At 36.8% G+C, this 27,931-nt stretch overlaps 1 protein-coding gene across 4 annotated transcripts; it reads right to left on the minus strand.

Moving 5' to 3' along the window:
* Positions 1-1,395: 1,395 nt before the first annotated feature.
* On the minus strand, positions 1,396-23,980 carry ZNF507 (zinc finger protein 507). 4 transcript variants are annotated; one of them, XM_075040115.1, is made up of 7 exons: positions 23,886-23,980; positions 18,248-20,379; positions 16,994-17,099; positions 11,348-11,462; positions 8,891-8,995; positions 5,555-5,689; positions 1,396-5,420 (listed from the first exon to the last, which is right to left on the minus strand). In XM_075040115.1, exons 2-7 carry the CDS (start codon positions 20,372-20,374, stop codon positions 5,057-5,059), a joined length of 2,952 nt encoding a protein of 983 aa, XP_074896216.1. In that variant the 5' UTR covers positions 20,375-20,379; positions 23,886-23,980; the 3' UTR covers positions 1,396-5,056. The 4 variants fall into 4 exon arrangements, with proteins under 4 accessions (XP_074896216.1, XP_074896217.1, XP_074896215.1 ...); XM_075040116.1 differs by having other exon boundaries at positions 23,771-23,904; XM_075040114.1 differs by lacking the exon at positions 23,886-23,980 and adding an exon at positions 22,773-23,449.
* Positions 23,981-27,931: the final 3,951 nt, after the last annotated feature.

Raw genomic sequence — 27,931 nt, forward strand, 5'->3', positions numbered from 1 at the left:
GGTTATCTCTTATTTCAACTTTTAAGTTTGTCAGGTGCCTGAAGTTTTGCTTTTGGGCAAAAAGCATCTTAGTTTTACCAGTTCTGAGTTTTTTTAGCTAGCTAAGTCATGTCAGTATCAATGGTGTTTCACTTTGAGTGGCTCAGTGTGACAGCTCTCTTCCAAATATGCCTAGAAGGGATGACAAAAAAAGAACAGCAGCACGGTGCATTAACTTTTCTGCAATAATTCTGACTGTAAATACTTGCCAAAGATACAGGACAGAGTGATTCAAATCCCACTGATGTGGGGCAGGGCTCCATTCCCAGGAATGTTACAATCATCAAACATTAGGTCAGTGTAGATCTATCCCAACAAGTTGTGTGTCCAGTCCCGTTTCTGCAAAAGCTGCAATGTTCACTAGCAAGCACAGTGCCCTTTCTGCTGGCAGCAGCCCCACTCTGGGTTGGCCAGCTCTAGTGAGGACGGAAGGTGTCTGGTAAGACTTGTGCTTCACAACAGATAAGGTATCTTGGGATACCAGTTGGATGACACATAACCAGGTTATTTATGGGGGAAAGTAACTTCTGATGAGGCTTTTCTGCTTTATTAAGCTGAAGTGAGCAAGGTATTTTAGCCCAGTGAATAGGATAATACCTGGATGCCACATACTACCACAGAGACTTTTCCCAGGTTTTGCATTAGAGAAAATGTGAAAAAGCTGCATGACACAGCATTCTGTAGCATTGCATCTAAACCCATTTGTAGTTCCAGCTTTTTTTACTTCAGTATACATGTCCCAGGGCCATAATAAGAACAACAAAATGAAAAAAAGATAGCTTGTTTATGTAAATGTAAACCATAGTACCAGCAATGGGTACTCTGGCAGTACTTTCATTTCTCTCCTTGGCCAGCAACAGCAACGGAGTTACAGTTGTTTTTTAATGAAAAAGATGGGAAGAAAAGCTCCAGCAAGGCCAAGAAATTTGTTGTATATTTAAAATTAGGTTCCAAGATATGTTTTAGCTTATGTGATGGATAACCAAGAGTCAATCACTTACCTGAAAAAAGCTGCGTAAGGCTTTCACGCCATTTAAATTAGGGAAAAAATTCCCACTAACTTCATTATGAGTTTTCAAAGTGCAGTTCTGTCCTTCAGCATTGTCCCATCATAACTGCATGCAGGCTTACAAGTATTTTGACTTAATAGTCTCATATTTCATCACTACAGTTACTTCTATAAAACTTGTATTAACAGTATTAAAACTGTAATAACTTGACACAAGAGTGAGAAATGGCAGTAAAGTATTTCAAATACTTTTTGATTTAAACAGATTCCCATCTCTCTAAACACTGGTTCAGTGTTTGAATGTTCCATATTCATATTTTATACAGGTCAAATAAAAGTGACTAAAGTGTTTAACAAAAAAAGTTTATTACCAAAATACAATATTAAAGTCAATATGTGACAAACTCCTGTAAAGCAAAATAAATTATTCTAACATTGTACAGTATTTCAGAAGGTAGTTAAAGTAGTACTACAGACTTTGCTTCATAGTTCCAAACAGTCATCTATCAGGAACACAATCCTAGAGAGAGCTTAAGGCATGCAGCTTAATGTGCTGGATAATTTTATAAAATGAAAGTCATCCTATTTAATAAGATACAGTATCAGAATTAACTGCAGTCTTTACATGTCAGTTTTCTAAATTTTTCATACTTTGGCTATAAAAGCAGTGCCATAGTGTTACAATACCTTTTCTTAAAAAAATACATGTACCCATGTCCGTGAATATCAAATGCAAATGTAAATTTCTATTAAATATATCTTAACAAATGTTACTTTGAGCACCAACTGTACATTTTTTAAAATGATTAAATAAGTGCTTCTGGAAGAGGAAAATACAATAACTCTGACTGAATCCCACTCTATTTTTCCAGGCCAAGCATAAATCAGAAAGATGAAATATGCACCTATTTATCAGTATAGTCTAGTATGAATGAAGTTTTCTCTTTAGTAGAAGTATAGGCATTTAAAACAAAGCTGCAAGTTACAGTTCGTATCACAGAATAAAATCCGATTTAAACAAACAGCAAGTGAATAGTTGATCATCTGCTCGTGCTGTGACAGAAGATCCGAAAATATTTTAAAAGCTTAAAGAAAGGGGAAGACCGCAGTGTTGGTGACTTTGAAGTGTGCTTAAAAACCCTTACATAACATGCAACCAAGCCAACCATACACTTTCTAAAGCAGATAACCTGAGAAATAATTTGCTTTCAGAAAAACTAAGCCTATAATTACTTCACATGCAGAACTTCTGATTAAGTCTATGGGAATTGTGAGTGGGTAACTAATGGCAAGCAGCATGGAGACAGTGAAAAAAAATAAATCTCTGTGCATATGGGAAAGAATTATTTGTTGGCATTTGTTAGGATTGACAATGGTTTTTAGAGGCAACTAACTCTCTACTATTTTATAGGAACACATGGTCAAAAAGAAAAAAGCAACAAGATGGCAAGGAACAACTGTGAATAGATGCATCCTGCTTAGTAATCCCATTAGAATGAGTCCTGGTGCATTACATTTAATGCTGCAAGTGTGGCTTGCACATACACTAAAATTGTTAGTTTTGATTAAAGGTTACGTGCTTTTTAAGTCTTGGTTCACTGCCATCTCCTTCTTAGCTTATGAATGCAAGTTTTTCACCTTTTTTTCTTTCACTAGCTGAGCAACTTTAAAATAATTATCCCTTTACAGAAAAATAACAACATGGCAAAATATTGTTTCTGTGAATACTGACTGGTAGTTCAGCATTACTACAGATCTCGTTGTACCTTTAAGTTTTTCAACAAATGGGATCTCTGAATGAGAAAGTTGAGATATATTCCAGATAATGTACTATTTTCACATGAATTCTACATTGAAGGTAAAATACTGGTGTCAGTAAGACAGTATGAATATCCCATTAGAAGTTTACTATCTCTAATTGAATTTGAGATCATGTAAATAACTTTTTCAAATGTAACATAGGAATATGAAAAATAACTTTTAACTGAAAAAAGTATACTTACTTCACATATGTATTGAAAATACCTCAGATATCTGACACAAAACTGCTTTGACATTATATCCTGACCAATTTGTAAAGTAAAATGTGTACTTTCCGCTATATAATTTATAAACAAAATAACAGATATTTAACCCAAAAGAACAAGTCAAATTGAGGAAATCACTTGAAAACAAAAATCATCAAATATACTTGGAATCTTAGTGCCCTCACCCTGGCCTTCAGATTTTGTGCTGCTTCATAAAGTTTTAACAAGACTTGTTTTCTTTTTCTGTTTGCCGCTTCCAGTCGGCGATAGCGCAATGGACTGTACACTACCTATGCCACCCTCTTAGATTTACAGTTGTAGCTTATTTCTGCTAGCAGAAATGTATACAGAAAGTAACCATAAAATACTGTTTTTCTAAGAGTAAGTAATTTTTAAGTAATGAGCTACTAAAAAATCAGGTAACTGCATCCTCATGTCAGGAACTAGGCATGCTTCTGTGCATCTGCCATTCATTACAAGAAGAAACACATGCCAGAACTAGAAATTTTAAATCTGTCTGCCAAAGGGCTACTTTGGAAGTGCTACTACTTCACTTGATAGAAGCATATATTTCAAACAATTTAAGTAGCCAACTTTTTAAATAACCTCAACAAAGTTGCCAGGTAATTAGCCAGTATAATAATATTCCAAACTGATACGTAGATTAACGTCTTCTACTGCAAACTGCTGTAACTGTAAAAAACACTGTAATTTTAGAAGCTAAAGACTTTAAAAGGGAGTGATTTCTATGTGTTTCTTAGAAAACAAAGTAAACCCTAATTCCCTTTATAAATCCATATTATATGCACTAGTAAAATTTATTCTACAAGTCACTGGATACAGTTTTTGTTTAAAATATTGTTTTCCTTTTTTTTTAAAAATACAATTTTCTGCAGGAAGATTACTGTATCTTTCAGTGAATTATTCCTACAGTTACAGCGTTGCCAGACAAATGGGAAACTTAGACAGCCAGTGGGATTTCAAAGAACTTCAAAGCATGTAGGCATTTCTCAAAATCCCACTTTGTGCTCACCTACATCTTTAGGAATCTACATAAGGTTTAATCTACATCTCTTTGTGGCAATGACCATTAATATCTTGTTTTCATTAAAAAACATTGCTCATACATACTGCAATCACCACAAATTAAAAGTGACATATGATAAGCTTTTTTTTTTTTACATAGTTCTGCTGAGTGTGTGAAGCAAACCATTAAGAAACAGCAGGTCATTATTAGAAAGGATCTTTTACACGCTATCAATTCAAAGACAGCATTTTTTTAGTTAGGATCCAATCAGACAAATAGTTATTAGCAAAATGCTTCTAGGCCCCTAAGCACCTGCTGCTCTAAATCGATAGAAAGAATAGCCGTCTCTGTTGAAGGGCAACTTGGAGTTGTAAGGTATTAAAAATAGATTAGGAAAAATGAAACGCCTATGTGTGCATGCAAGCACACACATGCCCTCACCCACCTCCCCTCTCCCTACCTTCCGGAATCCAGGCAGTGGGGTTTATGAGATCATATTGTAAAATTTTTATCTGGTCTGTTGCCAGTTTCAAAAAAGAGGGAAAAAAGTTCTTTGCTAAAATACTTGGAAAACAACAAAGAGGGAGGAAGAAAAAAAGGTTTTCAATTGATACAAAGCTTTAATACCTTTGGGTTTTAAGGTACTGTACTAATGCATTATCACTGACTAGTACCTGACAATAAAAGAAAAAAACCCCAACATCCTACATTCTTGGCACCATATAGAGAAATAACAGGTTAAAGGGATCGTTCTATTCCCCACTCCTTCTATCTATCTCCTAAATGATTCATCGGTCCCTGGTTAAAATATTGTATTCCTACTGAAACAAGGACTCAGGATGGGAAATCAAATTTTGCTTGCAATTCGTCTCTTTAGTAAGTTTCTCAGGCAAAAATTAGCAAAGAAAGAAAATACTCACTCTAGGAAATCCTCTCTTTAACTTACTGCTTCACCTAGTTTGTGATCTGAGTTGTGCTGTGGTCCTTATTTAGAATGATGTTTATGATTTCACCCTCATGTTCTTTCATATGATCGAGCAGATTTTCTTTGTTGGTAGACTCAAAACCACAAATACAGCAGCAGAAGAGAAGAACACAGTATTCTGTGCCAAGATGGGGTAGAGTGGAGTTCTTTTCTAAACTGCATGAGGTATTCATCAAGTTAGGTTTTTCATTTTCATCAGAACCTGAAAGTTCTTTCGTAGTCTGGTTAATAGACTCTGTAAAAGACACCAAGTTGTCTGAACTTCCTAGTGTAGGTACTGTACTTTCATCTGTGCCTTCTAATAATGTTTTGTCAGGAAGCTGTCCTTGAAACCTGAAATAATAATAAAAACCAAAACAAATACCAAAATGTACAGTTGTTGCTTTTTGACAGGAACTTTATTTTGTATCAGAGTTGGGTCCTTTGAAAATTCTAGGTGATAGGGCTTGAAATTAAATCAGACATACCTGCTGCTTTGTGAAATTGCATCATTAATAGCCTTGTTCACTTGTTCATAGTTATAATTTTGGTCACTTGCATGTTTCCACATATGAGACTTCAGGGATGGAGGATGGCTACACACATATCCACAGAGAGAACATCTAGGGAAAAAAAGTGGAGAGGGAAAGAGAGAAACATTTAGAAGTTAAATTTTATTAGTTTAGTAATGGATTAGTTCTTCCAAAAGGATAAGTAAACATAGGTACATGTAATTCCTCTTCTCGGTCCCCCTCTTCAGTTTCCTAACTAGGTCAAGTTAGTTTGCAAAGTTTCATCCTGAAATGTCAGACTATTTTTACGGTCTGAGAATTTTTAAGTTTGCTTTTTTCTGACTTCTTAAACAACTAAATTAAAATCCTATCTGTTTGGCCTGTTAAAACTGTTCAAACACTGCAAAAATACAATAGTTCTGATGACTGCAGAAACATGGAGTACATTGGTGTGGTATCTGGCAGGCAGGTAGTGAGCTCTCTTTGCCATTGCTCTGAATAGAGCAGGAGCTGTGTAATTACCACTGATAATTTTAAATAAGCTAATAAAGTCTTTCCTGGTGTAGCATATCTTAGTTTATTTAAGGATCACAGAATTGTTGAAGTTGGAAGGGATCTCCTGAGATCACCTAGTCCAAGCTGCCTGCTCAAGGAGGATCAGCTACAGCAGGTTGCTGAGGACAGTGTCCAGTCAGATTTTGAATATATTCACAGATCCAGATTCAGACAGGTGAGAATTTTGTCCATAGATTTTTCCATCAGCTTGGGTATCACAAGACTAAATTTTCTAGAACAAAACCTTCAAGAATAAATCCTATTTACATAAAGATGTATTGTGTATTTACAGGCACGAATAACCCAAGACTTATCAAATCCCATAGGACTTTTTTCATACGTGAAGATACAATAGAGGATTTTTTTTTTTTACAAGTATTTTCTAAGATGATAAATTAGTCATTTCTAGATGAAGGAGATGAGTGATACCGCATGACATCACTCCACAGCAGAACAGCACTCATGGTAAAGATGACATAGCTCCTTGTGTTTTGGACAAGGAAGCTATTTTGCTTAGCTGCCTGCTACTTTGAAAGTCTTTAGTTTCTCAAATCACATGGAAAAGACCAGGATCAAATTTTTCTAGAAATCAAAGGTGACTTTGTTCTAATAAATCATAGCTAGGAATGCATCTCAGTCTATCTCATTCCTCAATGAGAGTAAGATGTTTTCTGCTCAAGCAATGTGATCCTGATATGTTACACTATAATGAGTCTGTTAAAATGACTACTATACTAGTAAGTTTTTGTAAATTTTTAACACCTTTTCAGAAATATAACTTGGAAACATGAGAAGGCCTACATAAAACAGTGTTACACGCTACAATTCAGTAAGGTTTTACTTCTCTTAATGACAGTAGGATATAGTTCTTAAATGCCTTGCAAATAATCATATACAGGAAACTATTTCTGCTCTGCAGAAGATGGTGGAGAACTGCAAAAATCACGATCACAAGTTAGGTGAAGGCATAGTACATTGCCTTGCTTATGTAGCAAGGTAATTCTGTCCTGCTGGGTAACGACAGGCATGTCCTTCTAGCTCATTTTTCTCTATTACTTGATTTGGAACGCACTATCCTGTTTTTCTCTTTTCCTTCTAATTTGAAGCCTTATAAAGAAAATGGATGCTTTCAAATATAGGCAAGTTCACTCTCAGGTTGAAAATCTTAGTATTTCTAATAAGGCTGTTACAAAATAACGGCATCATTAAAAATAAGATAAAAAGGCAGACCTTATAGTTAATTTACAGATAAAATTAGGCCAAAATTATTTTTTTTGCAAAACACAAAGATCAACAAATGATCTTAATTCCATTCTATATGCGCATGTATTCCACCAGTGTTATTGTATGTATGATTTTTCTGTGCCACTAACACAGCTTGGTCAGTGGGTTCATAACATAGCAAATGAAGCAACAGTTCAGTGTTTGTTTTTATCCTCTTTTAAGTACAGTCTCATTTTTTGAAGTACATGAATTTACTCAGGTGATTCACTAATTAGATTTACTTTCCTGAGAACCAGTATCATGACCCAAATGCTGTTGACTGCTTTAGCATACAGTTCAAATCAAAGACACAGACACTCAACAGCTTTTAGGCCGATGCACTACACTTTACGATCATATAGTTGATGTATAGTTACACTATATGCAAGACATTCCCAGAGAAACAAAATTATTTTAATATTGAGTTTCAATTCTATAGCATGATTTGATCTACTGGTTGACCTGTGTTGAATTATTAAACTTTACTGTTCAAGTGTATCCTAAATTGATCTACTGAGGAAACAATTATCTTGCAGCTTTTGATAAGAATATTTCCTTGGGGATGCAGGGACCAAAGTGTGGAGGTTTTCAGTCATTTTCAGTAATACTAAAAGCACTCAGCAATACTGTATGAAGTATGACAGCAGAGGAAATAGAACTTAGTGCTACTAGGAACATTTTGGGGAAAAAATGCATTGGAAGGACTTTGAAGTTGTAGAAGCAGATTTTGTTGAGAAGAAACCCTTATGTGAATGTGCTTTATTTGGATTCTTCCTATTGCCTTTAAAATCTTCCACTAAGAAATGTTCAGAATGTTCCTGATTTTCTTTCCTTTCCCAGCTTTCATTTTTTGTTGCAAATTAGGAGCAAACAATTGCACATATTTCTGCCAACTTTCTCATATATATATATATATATATATATATATAAAACCCACATAGATACATGGACAGACGATAAAGGACACGCCTCACTTAAACATAATGACTATTCATACTAATTCTTAACTAGGGCAGTGTGATGCCAATCTGGATTCTAACTAACATGTATATGCAAAGGCTGTGCCTAGACTAGGTTATTAAACAAAGCCAGAGAACATTCCTGGGTACTGGAATTTAACAATGTATAATGTTAAATGTTAGAAGTGCCCCTGGTGTGGTTTTGGCACACGCATTCTCCCAAACAATTCCAGGCATGCTTTGGTAATTAACACGGTCCAGAAACTACTTCCAAGAGGCAGCTTATATGCAACCAACCCATTCTGGAAAGAAAAAGCTGAATACTGTACCAGAGGGAGGTCATGGACATGTTTAATTAGCTAGCATAAACTTCACCTGGGAATGCCACATCAAATCTCTTTCTCTCTCTCTCTCAAAAAGTCACTGGAACAAAGACTGAATCTAGGAGGGACAAGAATAGAACCTGAACTCTGCTTTGTATCTTAAAAAAAGCACTACTATCACAGCTTTTTGCCAAATTAGAACTGTTACATACTTGTACTGTTCCATTAGCTGCACTGCCTGATGCTCCTGGGGGTGGCGCCTCATATGGCATTTCAAGCTATTCATATTTGTGGTGGCGAAGTCACATACTCGACATCTGAAGAGACAACAACAAGTAAACTAATCTGACAATTAACTGCTAACACTATTCCAGAAATACAAACTTAAGAAAGCAAAGGTATCTTGAAAGACTACAGTTAAATACTAATAATATTTACAGAAGTCCAAGTGATGACATTAACTTTCAATTTTTGGACCGTGAGAATCTTTTGCAGCCCAAAAAAGCCTCCCAACTTTGAGCAAGAATCACTAGGCATAGGGACTATGTTCCTTTCTGACATCTGTCTTGTACACCTCGACTGAAGTCTCTAAGCATCACAAAATATGAGGGAGATGTGGATGCACTTGAATGGATGCAGCCCTGATGCAAGTTGCTTGGCTATGTTATGCAAAGGCAGAATATGACCGTAAGAGTTATAGGGGACACTGTATTTAGAAGTGAGTCTTGTTCCTCAAGAATATGTGTTCTACTTAATGCAACAGCCATGTTTCTCATGTCATTTAAAAGCCAAACTATCTACATAGTGATCAAATGTCTAAATTTCAGAGCATTATACCTGAAATAGAAGTCAGGGACAAGATCAACACATTTAGATCCAAGTGCCCTAAGACAAATGTGTCACATCTGGCTGCCTAAATTTTTTTTTTTTTTTTTTACTTCTGTCACAATATCTTTGTATAAAAACAATACATAAAATAGTCTGGATCTAGATTTAGATCCATGGATTTAGATCCCAAAGTATTACACAAAATACTATGCTATTTATAAATATCACTATACTACCACACAAGCTTCCTGTATATAACATATTGAAACAGAAGCCATCAAGCTCAGCTAAAACTTAGCATATTTGTTAGGACTTTAGTTGTTTCCTTTTTTGAAATGGTAAAATGTCCAATATTTACTAAGTCTGGTCTGTATTTTTAAACAGTTTGAGACTACAGGATACTTAACTTGAGATTACTCACTTTTTTTGAAAGGACTTAATTGTGCAGTATTAAAATCCAGAAGGTATCAAATCTACAAAAAAGCATCACTGGAGGCTATACAGTTTAATTTCCAGCAATTTTTGTCAAACAAATAGTAAAATATGTTTACAGCTGTAAAACTGGCAGCAATATAGTAGGTTGCTATCTGATACTATGAAAGGCTTGAGGAATACATGTTTCAGAAGGAGAAATACCATAAATACTGGATCTGTGGTTTAAGTATCCTACCAGGTCTGCAGATTTGTCTAACGGGTTTATGAAAAAATAATAAGAGAAGCAAGCCAGATCAGTAGGCTTAAATTTAGTATGCGGCAGTCTGTATCACCAATAGAAAATTTTCAAGGGTTCCTAAATCAAACAGGCTGGCTAACACCAGTTCAGAAAACTACCATATACAAAACACTGTACAGTATCTGCTGTTCCAACTCCACTAAGTAACAAATAACAGCAATAGGGAAGATACTGAGGAGAAAAAAAATAATCTATTTGTATTCCACATTTGCTCTTTGAGCAAACATCTTGCAAATTTTTGCTAGTGTTATGGGATATCATTATAATGCACAAATCAAAATACAACACATCTTCTGGGTTTGTTTATCCAAGAGAGAAAGTCCCTGGCTGAGCTCAGCATTTCAAGGTGTTGAGTTTCTAGAATTTGTGTTAAAAAGATAGAAGTATATTAGTTCAAAAATTCTATTAACTCAGATCTATTTTCTAGCCACTAGAGAGGGACAGAGATCCACATTGAATGAGCATAGATTGAATTTGCAAGAATTTATGCAACAACCAATAGAAAGATGCATGATTTATTTTTCTGCTACAGACCTCAGCTATTATATTACATGTGATTTTAATATCAAAGTTTCTATATAAATCCATATAACATCCTTGTAGAAAAGTTATAAAATCTAATCCTAAGTGACTGCGTTGTTTGAAACCTGTGAAAAAGATGAGGGGACTGGTGACAAGACAAAGGGCAGAATTTTGCCACACTGTAGAAGCTAATGTGCAAAGTAGCAATATGACAATGGAGAACACTGTGCAATAAAACAAATCCAAAATGAACTTCAGTGTGTAAGGAGTTCGAGAAATATATTATTACTACTGGCCAAAGTGCAATATTACAGTGTAATTATTTCCCTTTCCAGATCTGAATGCTTCAAACTGACAACAAGCTGTAGACTGCTATAGCAAAAGATGCATCCTGGAAAAGTTAGCAAATCTTAATTACATAGTTTGAGTCAACCAGCAAGTGTAGCTCCTTTAAATTTGCAGTAAAATTATGTAATTGAAATTTTTTAACAGTATCTTCAAATTGCATGAGCAATTAAGTAAACTTTTTAGTTAAAGCAAGTAAACCAAGCACCTGGCATTAGCCAAAAATAACTGAGACACTTACCTATATGGCTTATCAGAGTTATGAATTCGTCTGTGATTTCGTACACCAACATAAGTTGTGCTTGTGTAGTCACATACATCACATCTATACAGTTTCTGAACTGAAGACTTATTTCCTATATGAAACAAAAGCCATTATTTTAGAGAGTTGCATTCCACATTGTAACAAGTTCTCAGATGATAATTTCAGGACAATTGAATTATGAAACTTGAATTAACATTTTAAAGTAATACTTTTAAATATCTACAAAGAGCAAACTGGCAATGGACATTGAGACAATAAAGGTATAGTTTATTTACCATGCTGTTCTGCATTTGTCCTACCATTTACTGAAATTTAAAATTTTAGGAAAACGCAATCTTCCTCTCTATGCGGACACTTCCCTTCTTCCTGCAGTTGGGTTAAAATCCTGCATCACAGCAAAAGGTGATAAAATGTGGGAAATGCTGAACCCAGCAGTTTCACTGCTTTGCAGAATGAATCAAATCAAAGGAAAAGATGGGCATTGAGAAAGGACAAGTTTCCAACGGGCAAACATAGAAAAGAAAAGCAAAAGGCCTCTCAAAGCATCTAAATCCTCTTTATCATCCACATACAACCACACTTTCAGAAGCATCTGAGATGACAAAAAAAATAGATACTGACCAGATAAGAAATAATTTGGAACTTCTCCAAATTACTAAAAACCAATTGTAACAAAAATCATTTTTTCTTTCCAGAATGAAAGAGACTCTTGAAAAATTAATGGTTGCAGAGACAAAGGCTAATGACTAATTTAACATAGGAAAATGTGTGCCCGCAAGTGCACAGTTTGAGTATTTTTGAGATGTAAGTGTGTAGACTTAAACAGCCCTATTCCTGCTCCCTCACTGAATAATGGAACTGATTTGGTTTAAAATATTAACAATTGGGAAGAGGGATGGTATTTTTTATGCGGGTCATTTTCCCATTCCAGCCTATCATGCAGCCTTCATGCACTCCCTAAATGAGGGAATAGCAGAAACATGAAGGAATACCAAGGCTGGAGCTGTTTAAATCAGCAGTACTGCCAAAAGAAACATCAAACTAAAAATCAAAGAGTTTTCTTTCTGCATCTGACCTCCTCACCAGCCTAAGTAATTCTACCCCCCCAAAGTGCAAGTAAGGTGCTCAAGCTCATTTTATCTTTACACCAAATTCTTACTAGCTGGCTGAACAGTCAAGCCATTACTCTCAGTTATGTATATGGGCTTTGAAGAAATGATAGAGATCCTTGGAGAATTTCTCCAGTGTGTAAAGATCATTACTAAAGTACATCCCCACACCAAAATAAATATACAATTCAATAAATAACATGTGGGAGACAAAGTAAAGCTCAAATCTTGCAAGAACAGACTTCAGAAACTTCATGCTCATATGAAGCACAGCTCCAGCACAAACAAATCATTAGTTTGTGTTGTGAAAGGGTTTACGCTAGAGGGATACACCAGAACCTAGGTGGAACAGAAAAGGCTGTATTAGCTGGATGTTTTTTAGTAGATATTGCCTTAAGAACTCTGATAATATCAGCAGGTGATCTACTTCCCAGACCTCCCAGCTCCTCCCCAAACCAAAAATAACTCCCCTCTCTGTAAAATCTAAGTTCTGATTTCCCAAATGGGATCCATCTGTTCTGAATCCTGAAGAAGAATTCTGTTAAAAGCTTGTCAAGGTCAAGAGCACTGAAGGTCCATGTCACACTGAGAGGAAGGTCTGTCTGCTACTGTTTGACTTGCAGTTTGAAAAGACAGACAAGCTTGAAATTTGAAGTAAGTGACTGTCCAAAAAAATGGAAAGTAGACACATCTCTACTTAGGTCCAAATACCATTAACTTCTTTCCAGTTTGGAGTAATAAAAACTGACCCAAATGCCCTCTTTTACCACCTCCTGAATTCCATTTTTTTTTTAGCTAAAGAAGGGAGGAATGAGACAAGCAGATTGAACTCAGGAGGAACTGTAGAGTTTATCTTGAAAACAGAGGTTTCGTCTCCCGAGTCCAAAATACTGAACAGACTTTGTAAAGATAATTTTGTTCTGGAGTTTCCTCTTGATGATGCTGGACTCCAATAACCCAGACTGAATCTTTTCATTATCAAAGCAACAATTAAGAATCTTTACGGTAAAACTCTTAAGTAGACATTGAAGAATAAACCAGTAGAATGAGTCATCCAAAACGGAAGTTCAACTTTTCACTTTGATTTCCCCCCCCCCACAGGTGGGCACTGAATTATCTCAAAAAAAGTTTTAGATGCATTATTGTGAGAGAGAGTCACACAGCTAACTTAAACAGTAAGGGAAAATTACCACTAATTAAACTTTCACTCCAAAATTCAGTACTTTTGGTTCAAGATGCAAAGTAAGGTAGGGCTGATAACCCCCGAGGGTTATTTTGAAGAACATACAGTATGTGATATAAAATAAAATAGCAATCTGAATACAAAGACGGTTGGAAATAAAATTTGAATAATTCTGTGTGTACCAAGATAGCAGAAAAAAAAAATTGTATTTTTTTACTTTAAAACATGACACAGTGCTCACTCTTCTAGCATTCTTACAAAAAATAACATGGAAGTAATATATAGCATGCACTCTTTGCAAGTCAACCTTAAAGCAAAATATATCAGAATTTTTCCTACAATATGCTCATATAGTAAAATTCTTTTTTTTTCTTTAATGTAAATTATCAAAAATTATATACTTGGGGACTTTGGAATTTATATTTCTACAATTACTCTTTTATGAATGCACATTTATGTAGAAGACCTCAAATGAATACAAAGACACTTACTGGGCTGCAGATCTATGGGAGAGCAAGGGTTGTGTGAAGGTTAAGCTATTGCCTGCTCTACTTGAATGGGTTTTCCATCTTAAATTCTGCAGCTTGAGATAAACTGCTTCCAAATGTATTTTTTGTTATGAATTTGGTATTTTATTGGGCAGGCAGCTTAAAACAAACAGTACCTAATGAGATTTTTAAAGCATTATGCAAACATATTATCTATTGCATAGCTATAAGTGGCTAACCACCCAGTAGCACACACTTAGGAGCAATTATTTATACCAATCACTACTTTATATTTATTCCTTCAACAAAATGCACATATATCAGAATACATCATATAATCTCTCACTGTTGCAAAATAACAGTCATGTCCCCCACCCCCTACGCTGGCTTATTTCTTGTGGGTTTGGGGCCTTTTTTGCTTTCTGGATGGAGGATATCAGGTCTCTTAAAAGTGAGCATGGAAATGACAGATCTTTGTTCTAGCAGCAGTAACAGGTGCTCCTGTAATGCTGCTTATTACCCTATTCCTTCATTATTAGACATTTACAATCCAATCATATCCAGTGTCATAATGCTCCCTTTTAATTTATTGTACAACCATGATGAATAAAGAGACTTTTAGGACTAACTATTTCATAAACAAGAAACGAAACTGTTCCAGCTCAGGCATCTTTCACATAAACAGATGCTATGCCATAAACTTCTTTGTTTTGTGTTGCTTTATAGGGATGACATCTGTTTGACAAGAGATTGCTGTACTGCAGTGGTGTTGCAATTTGATTATAAATTGGTTCTGAAATAATATAAGCATTCCACAGTATGAGTTAATAAAAGTTTAAAAGGAGAACTGTTTTCATTCAAGCCACATTACTAAATTTCATGTGGGGTAAACAATAAATTAAAGTGCATGGCTGTAACACTTTTATAAGATAATAATAAGCAAAAATTATTTAAAAAAAAAATCTCTAAAGTAGTTAAATAGAAAGCAGGCAGTTTTCACAAACAGGGGCTCTTCTTTCATGGAAGTTAAGTTACAAGATCAGGATATAAACTCTAAAATCACCTTATTAAAACATACTATTTTCAAAGCAGATAGGCACCTTGCTTTTCAGTCACCTTAACAGGACTTTAGCTCATAAAGTACAGTATTCCCTAAAATCTGATATGTTTCAGGCATTGCTAGGTAGTTATTCCTATATCATAACATCTTTAAAAATACCAGTTTAAAACAAACAAAACATTTTCAGAAGTAACAGTCCAGGCTGTGCTTATAGATATTTGTACCCAGCTAAACTAACAATGTTTTATTTCCTATCACTTCCATTAAAACATTCATGCTATTTCTTCTGAAGAAAAAAACCCACTACTTAATGGGGAACATTCCCACTACCAGCAGACCCTCCCTAGCCTTCTTCCTGTCTCCCCCTGACTTCAGATGGCTCTCTCAGGCTTAGGTTTTAGGGACACAATAAGCACTACAGATCAATTTCCTGAATGTAAATGCTTTCTGCATTGATGAGAGCAAAAAGGAGTTGGGAAGGGTCATTTTACCTGAGGCTGATTAGGCAATTAACTTTTAAGTTTCTACCTTGTATACTGAAAGCCAGAAAAAGAGGCAGTGTGAGCTAAGAGAACAGAAAAGTTAAAGATCTCATTCTATTCTGACATTTACTATGTTGCTTTGGACAAATCATTAATGGTTCAAGCCATCCATCCTGGCTCATGCTGGTTAGTACCTTTTTTCACAAGTAGTTGCATCAATTTCAATGATTACTTTTGCAGTCACTGATCAGCTGTAGGGGTGAGAGTAGAACCCAGAAATTTCAACTGCAATCTAAGTACTATTATAGTGCACATTTTCCTCTCTAAACAAACAAGAGACCATAGTTAGGACAGGTAAGAGCTATGTGCACAAAATGGAAATGCTTCATCCCACAGCTCTTCGAAAGTGATATAATTACTAGTATTTTTCCACAGTGCTCTAAAATTGCAAAATTTAACAAATTACAATTACAGTGTTGCCTTCAGAATAAAAATGCTGTAAATATTTTCAGTAACTTTAACTCACCAGAGAAGAGGATGGATTGAAGTTGCAATAATAAATACTGGGCTTCCAGGGTACTCAAAGGATTTTAAGACTACATTTTCTCTTAAACTTCAAAATTTGGCTATTTTTTTCCCCTATTTCACTACCCTAACACATTAATGGTTTGGGGTTTGTTGTTTTTAAAACAAACACTATTAAATTATAAGCAGATACACAGTTAAACAAACATTTAGAAAATGGATACCTACTGTTACCCTGGCAACTATTAGACACAGGTTGCGTTTTTAGAATGCCTTACGTCTGCCTCTCTAGGACTAAAACAAATGACTCATTTTGGTCATTACCATAATTAAACAGAAATTTCTAAACACAGAATGGACGGTATGTATATGCTGACAGCAAACTACATTACCACAGTAAGTTTAAAAAAAGGCTTTCTTTTGTTTACTGCAGGTGATTTGAAAAATACTGTAGCTGCTGAAGGAAGGAAAAAAAGATTTTGTTCTTAAAAATTCAAAGTAATACTGCATACCAGTTGTTTTCCATAAAAAGAAATACAAAGTCCAATTAGAGGGGCTAAAAATGTCTTACTACCAATAAATGTCAGTAAGATATCTCAGAATGGACTATGGTAAGTTTTGCACAATGAAAAAGAACATTGATTTAAGGTTATGAACAGGCATGAAAACATTTCAGCATGAACGAGATCTTAAAACCAGTTTTATACAAATATAGCAAACAGAAGTAATGTTATGAGTGACTTTTTGTAATTTCAAGTGTAAATATAAACAGTACCTTCTCTTTCATCTACTTCATTGGAAACTATTAGTTTGTTAGATGTAGCTGTTGAAAAGATATCTGGAAGACTGTGTTGTTCTCTTTCATGATTTCGCAGTTGACTCTGAAAAAACAATTTCCCACATTTAAATATACACTACAAACATACACTGGTCACTTCAAATATTGCAATCATTTGTGGCATTGTTACTCAAATATTAATGACAACTGTTATAAAACATGTGTTAATGCATATACAGATTATCCCTCAGGTAATTTTACTAGAAACAAAACAAAGTAAAGAACATTAATTAATAACATAAAGGATTGATGAGAGTGACTGAGAGGATTATATGATTTGTGTTTATTTAGAAAATAAATTTCCTTCTACTCCCATTCCCATAGACAAGTGGCAAACAGTTCTTCTTCCAAAATTATTATACTCCAAAAGCAGTATTAGATTAGAGGTTAGAGGATGGCTTGTGTGAAAATTCACTCAATTTTCATATTGCCTAGTAACTTAAGAATATGTTATTCCCGTTTCTACTCGCTTGGGGAGGAGAGGGGAGAGAGAGACTTTTGCTACCGTACCTGTATATTTTTTCAAACTAGGACTAAACAACAGTAAATATGGAAAAATTTGCACTACCACTGCCTACAAGAGTGTACAGCTAGATACTGATGCTATCTATTCTATATTCCTGAGTACTGAACTGAGTACATAGGAACACACTCACCAGCACTAATGCTCAAAATAGCCATTATAAAAATGGCAGAAGTACATTATTCTGCTCCAGTGTGTAATCTTTCAGATCTAAGTTCTGTAGAACATCCAGACCAACACAACAGAAGAAAAAAGAAAAGAATTTCTGCTTCAAAGTGTCTTATGTTACTCCCAAATGCTATGATTACTTTTGCACAACCTCACAACTAGTGGGCATGTTTCAGTATTCTTTTAAATTTTCAGCTATTAAGTTCTCTGATGCTTCCATTTCTCCCTGTAGTTGCTACATGTGGGCAGAAAAACATGATTTTAATAAGGTGGTTCTCAGGAAAATAACTTATGTGAGGAAGCAAGTTTATTTTAGTAAAGCAGAATAATTATAGCTGAATTGTATTCAGAAAGTGCTGCTGGCAATAATTCCCAATTGTAATGACAATGAAGCCAGGATGTCAGACTGAATTAGGTTAGAAAGAAGGATGAGCAGTTATTAAAAAGGTAGCAAAATAGGTTATTTAGCTATTATAGACAGGCACAGGGAAGAACTTTACCTTATAATGAAAGGATTCTTCACATTGCTTGCACTGATACATTCTTGTTTTGCAGTGGTTGATCATGTGGCTCTCTAAATCCTTACTATTGTCAGCAATGTGTTCACAGATAGGACACTGGTACGGCTGCCTCTGACGATGGACTCTCAAGTGTTGTTTTATGTAGCCCTTATTACCACTGCTATAATGGCAGAGCCGACAGCGGTAGGGTCGATCGACATTAGGTATATATTCTACTAGGTTACTTCCAGGAATATTTGCATCGTTTGCATTTTGGCATTGTGCGTTGTCTTGTAATTCTTTCAAAATGTCATCATCAGAAGCGTTCTGATCTGTCCTCTCCTTCAGTTTTTCAATGACAGTGAGTAGTGACATACTGATGCCCATTTTAATTGGTGCTTCTGATAACTCTGGCCTTTCTTTCTGTATCTCAACTATTGCACATTCACTTTGGTTTAAGCCACTGAACTCCTCTGAAGGATTCTTAAGTGAGGATACCACTTTAGAATGAGCCACGCATGGGCCATCAGCTTCTCCCTGTCCTGCACCTGCATCCACGGCACCTTCTCCAGCCAGAGTCCTGAAGCTAGACCTTGTTAGTTCTGCAGCTCTGATAGGCATTGTAACAAGAGCTTCTGCAGCTAATGAGTGTAGTCGTAAAGACTCTGAATTTGTCCTTCTTCGTGCAGGAGGCACATTTTCATCAGTTGTTACATTTTTGTTAGAGCTCAATTCATTATCTTTCTTCTCAGTATTATTCCATCCTATTATTACTTCTTGAATTTCATCTGAACGATAAACTTCATCATGTTCTTCACAGGTAACATGGGACTCCTCTGAGATTAATTTTTTTTCCGTTTCAATATCAGTGTTAATCAAGAAAGGCTTTTGTAAGACACTTTCTTCAGCACCTGGCAAACGCTCTACTATTACATTAACATGACCCTTTTTGTTTGGACTACAATTGATGATTTTCTGTGCTGATGAAAGTAGGCTATCAGTTATCATATTATCCTGTTCTGTATCTGATACAGTCTCCTCTAAAACCTCTGTAGTAGGAGAATGCACTACAGACTGATTTAACATCTCTTCCTCTTTTACATTTGTTCCTACTGGCGATTTACATGACAGTTGCTCAGAATTGCAAATCTGAAGTTGAAGAGAAGGTTCACTATGGATATCAAGTTCATTGTTTTCCAAAGAAAGAACAACTGTATCCATGCTGTGAGGTGGGTGAGTTACAACTGTCTCTGACAAGCTGGTCGTTTCATTTTCTTCTTCAAAGATAGGATAGGAGCAATCAACCTCACCCGCATGTTTCCAAGCGTGTGTTTTCAACATTCTTTGCTGACCACAGGTATACCGACAAATTAAACACCGGTACATGCCATACTGCTCGTAAGTGTACCATTTTCTCCTACCCATTTCAGGCATATGAGTAGACTGAGTTATATCTTTACATTCCAGATTTCCTGTCTGATCAGTCCCTGATTTGACACTTCCTTCCACTGGCCCTTGCAAAAATGAACTTGCAACATTTACACATTGCTGCACTTTTGTCTGGATACTATTTTTACCATCATTCTCATGGTAATTTTGGAAGTGGGATTCAAGTTCTTCTTGGCTTTTGGAAGCAAAATGACATTCTGAGCACATTAATATCACTTCATTTTTCTGCCCATGTTCTTTTATATGTTCTTGTAGTGTTAAGAGAGAAGGTGATAGAAACTTACATAGACTACACTGGTAGCACGTCACCTTTTTTTTGCTTTGTGGAAGACATTCAGTCACAAAATAATCTGCTTGTAACTCTTCAGTCTTTTTAGTAGCAATAACAGATAGCTCAATTGCTTTAGCTGGGATTTCACAAAGATCATCTGCGTCAAAGGACTGTGCAGAAGCATTAGGATGGGGACGTTTTTTACCTATTAAAAGGCATCTTTGTGACTTCTCACTTTCAACTATTTTGCTTAGTTTCTGGATAACATGGATTAGTGGATCAGTTTTACATTTTCTCTGATCTTCACTGTTCTGCAGTGTTGGGCCGATGACTGTTTCAGAAATCAGCACAGCCTCCTGTTCCCCAACATTTGGCATCAATACTGCAACACTGCTTCCTTCTTCCATAATACCTAGGAGAAAGGGTTTTATAAAAAATTAAAATTTATACATGCACAATAATAAAAATACAACCCAGTACTACTTAGATTTGTCCCTCCAATAAATATGGAAGCCTAATGCCACTAACTTAATAAAAACTTCCAGAATTGCTATATAAGTAGCCAATGATTTTGAGGACATTTAGTGGATAGCGTAGAGGCTATTCAATACAGCTAGACAGAATAATTCCAAGAGAGCCTGTCTCCAAGTTGTAAAAGTACAACATAAATATTTTTCAAGTATAGGCTGATTAGCATTGTTACAGCTATTGTCTTTTTTCTTTACAAGGACCACACATTTGAATGCTAGACTTAAATGTACCAATGAATAGTAACTGGCATATTTATCTTTAAAAACCATGATATGGTATGAAAATGTATTCCTAACATACATACTCTGATACACTGATGTCTCCTAAAGCAAATGACAATTTGCAACAACATAATTTACAAAAATAAGCAATTTTTTTCCTTGAAATATTAGGAAAAGAAAGTACTTCTGGTATTTACTTGCATTAGTCATTTCGCTATGACTACATTAAAGACCTTTCAAATGCCAAATCATACTTATTATAAATGTAGTTTTCGTGAAAAGCTACTAATTGTAGCTTTTTCTACAATTCTTTAATTTTAGCGAAAATCAATTGGTACTGAAGTTATAAAGAGTAATTTTTTTCTGTTTTGAGGAAAGCTAAAGGCAATAACTATTTCCACTTACACTTCCTTTAAACATATCTAACCATAAACCACAGGCAGTAATGTGGTACTGTTGGAGGTTAAATTAGAAGCCAATATGTATAAATTTACATGAAAATATACTTTGTGATGTGGGCAAAGCTGTGAGGTGAGGGGTGGAGGAGCTGGACAAAAAAAACTTTCAGTGAAATTTACTTCTGAAAAAATGTCTAAAAAGAAACCATTCAAGCTGCACTATATATACGCACATATAATTTATACACAATAAGTATTTTTATATACTATATATAAAATTTAGAACATAAAGAGATGCCAGATTTTTTTCTATCAGTCATCCTTGAAAATGTATCCCAAGTTCTTTCATGTGGATTTTTTTTTTTTTTTCTTACAAGAAAGATACACAGGCCAAACCAGAACTTCCAGAACTGGTCCTAAAGACCCATGAAATCCACTCTTCTCTCCTTATGGATTTAGTATACAGCAATATGAGAGTGGGTTCTGTGGTGCTCCTTTCCCACTACAGAAAAATTCTGGGCAGAACTAGTCAAGTTACTTTTATTTGCCATTCAACTTACAATTCAGGTTATCATAGGAACGATCAATAGCAGCAATGTCAGTATCATTCACACCTCATATGCTCATGTAAAATATTTCAAGTTGAAAATGCAGCAGTATTTGTCAACTCTGAATCATTAAGAAAGACAAGACTACTCTTTTCAATGTTACTACTTTTCAGTGTTTTAAGATTATTTACTTGGTGATGGCTAAAACCTACATTAAAATTGATAAATTAACAAAATATAAATAAAGCCATAAGGCAGTTGGATCCATGATAACTAGAAAACTAAGCTACTTAAGGCCTTATGGCTCTAGCTGGATCTATGTAAGCAGTCTAAAACTATCAATACTGCACTGCAATAGTAGATCAATTGTAGGACATAGAAATTAAAAAATAAATATATTTAAAACAAAAAAAGTATCATTTTATATACGAGTATACCAAAAAGCCTGCATATTTAATTCAAGTTCAGTATTATTTTATTAACAGGAATCAATGTATGTATCCACAGAGTTACTATTAAACTGAAACATCCAAGTATTTAAGTTTTTAAATATAAAACAGCAGATGTCTCAACGTGCATTTTCTGCTTCTATTTCTATTATGTGTTGGGCACAGTATATTGAATGACTAACTCTTGTCTATGTGGCTAGGAAAAATTATACCCCTTTCATGTAATATTTCCGATTATATATTAACTTAAAAAAAGTTTATTACTTGAAACCCATCCTATTTAGTTATACAAAAATACTTTTCTGTTTGTATCATACTGGCTATAATATGTTTAAAAACCATTATGAAAAGTAAACAAACATGCTTTTTCCCCAGAAAGCAGATTTTACATTACATTAAGTGCTCAAAGAAATAATGTGTACTTGAAATATTTTCAATTTGAGAATGAGCTAAGGAAAACTATAAGCACACAGTGCTACTTTAAATTATACTTGGTACTTTTAAAAACTTTTAAAGTAATGCTAAATAGGTAAATATTTCCCCTATTTTTTCATCTGAAAGCAGCATAGAAACTAAGAGGAAGGATCGTAGACGGACCATAAAAGAAACGCACTGCCACATACTATTGCTACGTCAAAGATGAAAATAGAGAGAGTACCTTCAGATGTATTGATTTGGGATGCTTGTAGCTGATGAAAGTTATCAAATGTGTAACTACGGTACATAGGCGTTATGTCATTCTTTGTTTACAGCAGGTTCAATGCTTGCTGCTGCAGACTTTGGTTTTTAGAGGGCTGGTAAGAACTGTACACAAACACCTGGATTTTAATAACTGCGTGGCTTTCACTAAGAACAAAGGCGATTCAACCTCCCACGACACACACAACTTCAGTCTGGCGCATGGCTCTGTCAGCACGCACCCTCCACGCGACCCGGACCGTAATTAAAACACGGCCCCGGGGGATGAGGAAGGGCCCGACGGGGAAGGTCCCGACCCGAGGAGAAGGGCCCGGCGCCGGAGCTGCCCGTTCCGCCCGCGCCAAACGCCCGCTCGAGCGGCCCAGCAGAGACCGGGTGACGTGCCCCCAGGTCGAGGAAAAGCCAACCGCCGCTTTGCACAACCACCCCGCTCGCAGAGGCCGGTCTGAGCCCATCGCGGCTCCCGAGGGCAGGGAAACTTCACCAGCCGGAGCTCCGCGCCGCCAACTGTCGCCCCCAGACAGCGAGCCGCTGCCCCGGCACTGCGGCTCGGGGACGCCTGGCCGCGGATCCGGGCCCTTCCTTGCCCTTCCCTGCCCTCCGCCAGCCGCTCCCGCACCTGCCGCCACTCTCCGGGCGGCCCCCGCTTTACACCGCGCAGGTGCCGCCGGCGCGGCCCTCCAGCAGCGGGCCCGGCGCCAGCGGGGTGGGCGAGGAGCAGCGCCCGCCGCTCCGGCAGCCCAGCCGCGGGGAGATGGCCTGCCGGCGAGGCGAGGCGGTGAGGTGAGGAGGGGAGGTGAGGGGAAGAAGGCGGCCGCGGCCTGGGCCCGGCCCGGGGAAGGCTCCGCCGGGAGCCGCAGCCGCCCGCGGCTCCGCACATGGGCTGCGGCGCGCCGCCCCGGGGCCTGCCGGCCTGTCTGCCTGCCCGCCCGCCGCCGCGCCTCGCGCCCGCCCTACCTGCCGGCCGGCCGCCGCCGCCCACTCGCCCCGGCGGCGCCGAGGGCCCGCCCGGCTTTTTACCTGGGTTTTAATGAAGAACAAAAAAAAAAAAAAAAAAATTTTTTTTCCTCACCCCCGGCCACCGCTTCAAGATGGCGACGATGGAGACCGTATCACGTGACCGGCGGGCTGGGGTCAGGTGACCGGCGGATGGACGCCGCGCCGCCGCCTCCTCGCCGTTGCCACGGAGACGAGCGCGGGCGCCGCCGCGGCCGCGCCCCGCCTCGTCCCTGCTCGGTGCCGCGGGGCTCGTCGCGTCAAGCGCCACGCAGGCCGGTGGGGCTGTCACAGGGCTGGCCGGCCCCGTCGCCACCGGGCCGCGCTGGCTCCGTCCCTAAGGCGAGATGGAGCCGTGTGGCGGTGCGGTTGCACTCCTCTGGCCCTCTCCACAGACTGCTGCCGCCAGCCTCTTGCGAGGGCACTACTGGTGTGGGTGGCTCCGTCGATACGTTTATCATCTTAGCTTCAATTTCCACTGGGCGTGGAGAGCGATGCACAGCCACTCGTGGTGGCCCAGCGCGGCTGAGCTGGTGGTTTTATTCAGAGCCTCAAAATAATTGGTGTTTACCTTCCAGGTCCTGTGCTTAGGTGATCCCCTGGCTTCTTGCGTTTGTCAGTCAGGAGTTTGTCAGTATTGCAGTACCCAGTGCCAAGCCAGGCAGCACGACGCACTTCAAGAAATGGTGTAGTCTCCCAAAAGGTATTCTTTCAGCACAGTTTTCAAATGGTAAACACCTGTAGTGAAAAAAAACCCCAAACAATACAACAGCTCCCACATTTTGGGTCTAAAATGGCAAATCAATGCAAATGTTTCCAAGCGTGAACTGCAGAGAACTGACAAGAAGGTTTAGCAATTTATGTTAGCAGGAATATGGAGTTGAAAGCATACGCTGCGTGTCAGGAGCAACCTAGGAAGCTACATACCAGAAATGTTACATGCTGTGAATTTATGACATATTTCATATAAACTGAAGAGTCAGGGGTATAATGAGTTTCAGAAGGGGCTCATGGCTGGGTGATGGCAAGTAAAATCTAATGTTCATTTCCAGAAAGGGTCTTGGAGTATATTGATGTGGATGGGTCTACAGTTGGATTTAGCAGGGACCTGGTAAAACTGTAGCAACTTTTTGCTAGTTCACTTTCTCCCAGAGCTTGGAGTTCTGTTAATGATTGTATATTGTTACATAGACATAGGAGATGGGTTTGAAATGTTGGCAAATCAGGTATTATTCAAGAGATGGATTTAGCCATCCTTTCAATAGGCATTATTTAATCTCTAATTTTACTTTGTTACTTTGATTCCTTGAATTATGAAGCTCTGTTTAGTTGTGTGAAGTTTAAGACACTTCAAACCTTATCCTACAGTCTGTGACTTGGTAAGATAACTTTGGTAAGATTTTGGTAAGACTTTTTTTTTTTTTTTTTTTTTAAAGAAATTGCTGTGGGGAAAATGCAAGGATACAACCTATCTTCTTAACACCTACTAAAATACATTTCATTAAAAAAAAAAAATTGAAGCTGCATAGTATTCACAATGTCAAATGTAGTTGTAGTAATAAAATAGCAGCTTGTTTCAGCTTTTTCTGCCATATTAAATGGAGCGTTTTCATAGAAATGTGATTATTTTTCATGGACCCTGTTCCTTTAAAAGCTTAGTTTCCACTTCTGTATTAGTCATAGTTTAATTAACTGGTTATCTGAATTGAATCACTCTTGTAGATACAGAATTCTCACCCTCCTTTTTCCAGGCAAAATATACTAGGATCTGATATGTCTGGATTAAAAATACTGGGTTCATAATAAGTAATGGTCTGTCCTGTTGTAATTAAACCTGGACTAAGTTAAGATTTCATTCTCTGGGTAAGTATGATTGTACAAACAAAACAGATTTAGTTTTTACATTTTTACAGTCATTTGAAAGGCTTCTTAATTCACAAATTTCTTTTCATATTTTTCATTTTCATTGCTTTCAAGTTGAAGAAGACATGAAACCAAATGAAATTTCGATAAGGCAACTATCCCTGAGTGCTAGAGATGATACACTTGTATGGAGCATAATACGTTCAGAATGTTGATGTTTTTGTAAAAGTTTATACAAAATTGCTTCATAATTACTGTAAATATGTACAGAATGTCAGTGGCATGACTTTTATGGTAAACATTATAAGTTAAATTTAAAAGAGTAATACATAGTCTAGAAACACCAAGTAAATTTAGAGCTACATCAGCAAAGATGCTATCTTGAAGTAAATACACGCAAAATATACACACTTTTTTGTGTATACTTTTAAAATAAGAGAAATCTACTTATAGTAACTTGCCTACAAGTTGTCTGTTTATTCTTTGTGGCCTCGGTCTCAAACTCGTTTCAGTCATCAAGATTAATGCTTAGGCTTATTTTCATTAATGACTCGAATAGCAATGAGTTATATAGTTGTCAATAAAAAATTCAATTTGTCTACACTTTTGTGCCTGGCTGTTCCAAAACCATTCCAAAAGCTTTATAATTTTCACATTATTATAACGTATTATATAAATGGGGTCCCTGAATCTCCTGAGTGGAGATTAAATAAACTGCTTCATAGCTCTATGCACAACCGAAGTGAATCTTGCAGGGAGCAGTGGATGGAATGGAGGCCTTGGCTTGTACACCTCCTCCTGGGAGAATGGTGGCCAAGAGTACTGTGTGAGCACTTTGAGTGGCACATAAAGAAGTAGGTTTTTTTCTTTTTTATTTCACTTAAGTTTTAGGTCTTGGCAGCGTGGAGGTGGCCTTTATCTATCATGAAGTAGATCCACGATAAAAAAATGAAATTTGCGGTAGCATTGCAACACTATTGGCAACTAGGAATTTTTCTGCCATCTTTATAGACTGCAAGACATGAGCCTGGACTTAGTTTTCTCATTCTTTTTGGATGACAGAATCTGTTTCATACTGTCTGTATCCATGTACTAGGTTTAGCTGCTTATAGTTGTTCTGGTTCTGGAAAAAAAAGTGTAGAGTGCATAAAATACAGTTGATTATCACATGAAAAATAAAGTTTTGGGAGTTTCTCAGAAAATGGTGGAAGAATTTGCATATATTTACAGAGGTGCGTATGTATTGGCTACTTTGATTTATCAGGCTGGCATCTTGGGAGTCCTTACTGTGAAATGGAGCCTTACACAGGGAACGTTTTGACCCTCTTAACATAGAAGTTGGCAAACCTGCTGTATAATCTATGAAAATACAGAGAGTAAGACAAGAGTGGTAAGAACACTGTATAGGAAAAAATGATACTGTGTTATTCATTTATGAAACAGGACTTTATTATATTCTGAGAGAAAATATTGCAGATGGATTAGGAATTATTAGAAGTACTGAAAAATTATACAGGGAAGAATAAACACTGCATTGCTTCATTTAGACAGACGATAAAATAGAACATGATAGATATATAAAGATAATAAATAGTATAAAGAAAGTAAATTACAGTTTAAATATGCTTCTCCTACTGTTAGACTAATTAGATATTCACTGAAGTTGAATGGTTGCCCTTTCAAAACACGTACAGGAAGTTTTAGATTTTTTTTTTCTTATGTATGTGTAAATAACCTCTGGAACTCATTGCTACAAGATATTGTAGAAAACAAAAACTTGTAAGATTTAAAAAACAATATTTAAATTTTTGTATATATGTAGAGAACATTTACAACTATTCCAGATAGAATTGTGTTAACTGTATGAAATGTCAATGCTTTTAGTATTGAGGCAAACATTGATAGGACTTAGGAAGAATCTTCCCTTGTGAAAGGGGTATATGTTTTACGTATGAGGTTTAGATTGCAATGTCCTTTGAGGTGATTTCACTTACCTGCTGTGAGAACCTGAATCTTGTATACAACCCTTTTATATAGTTAGAGTTAGTTATCTTTTTTGTTATAGCCTGAGAGGTCTTTGTGCTCTGGCATTGAGACATTAAAACTGAGCAGAATTTATATTACTTAGATGGTTTATTTTTCTTTACACAGCCTTTTCTACTACAGAATTAGGAAAGTTCTGTATTAAGTGATATTTCAGCTGCAACAATGACATCTAGGGGCTGATTTATATTAATTTAATTTAGATACGTATCTCCT

This window comes from Buteo buteo, chromosome 11 (assembly GCF_964188355.1).
Source record: "Buteo buteo chromosome 11, bButBut1.hap1.1, whole genome shotgun sequence".
NCBI lineage: Eukaryota > Metazoa > Chordata > Aves > Accipitriformes > Accipitridae > Buteo > Buteo buteo.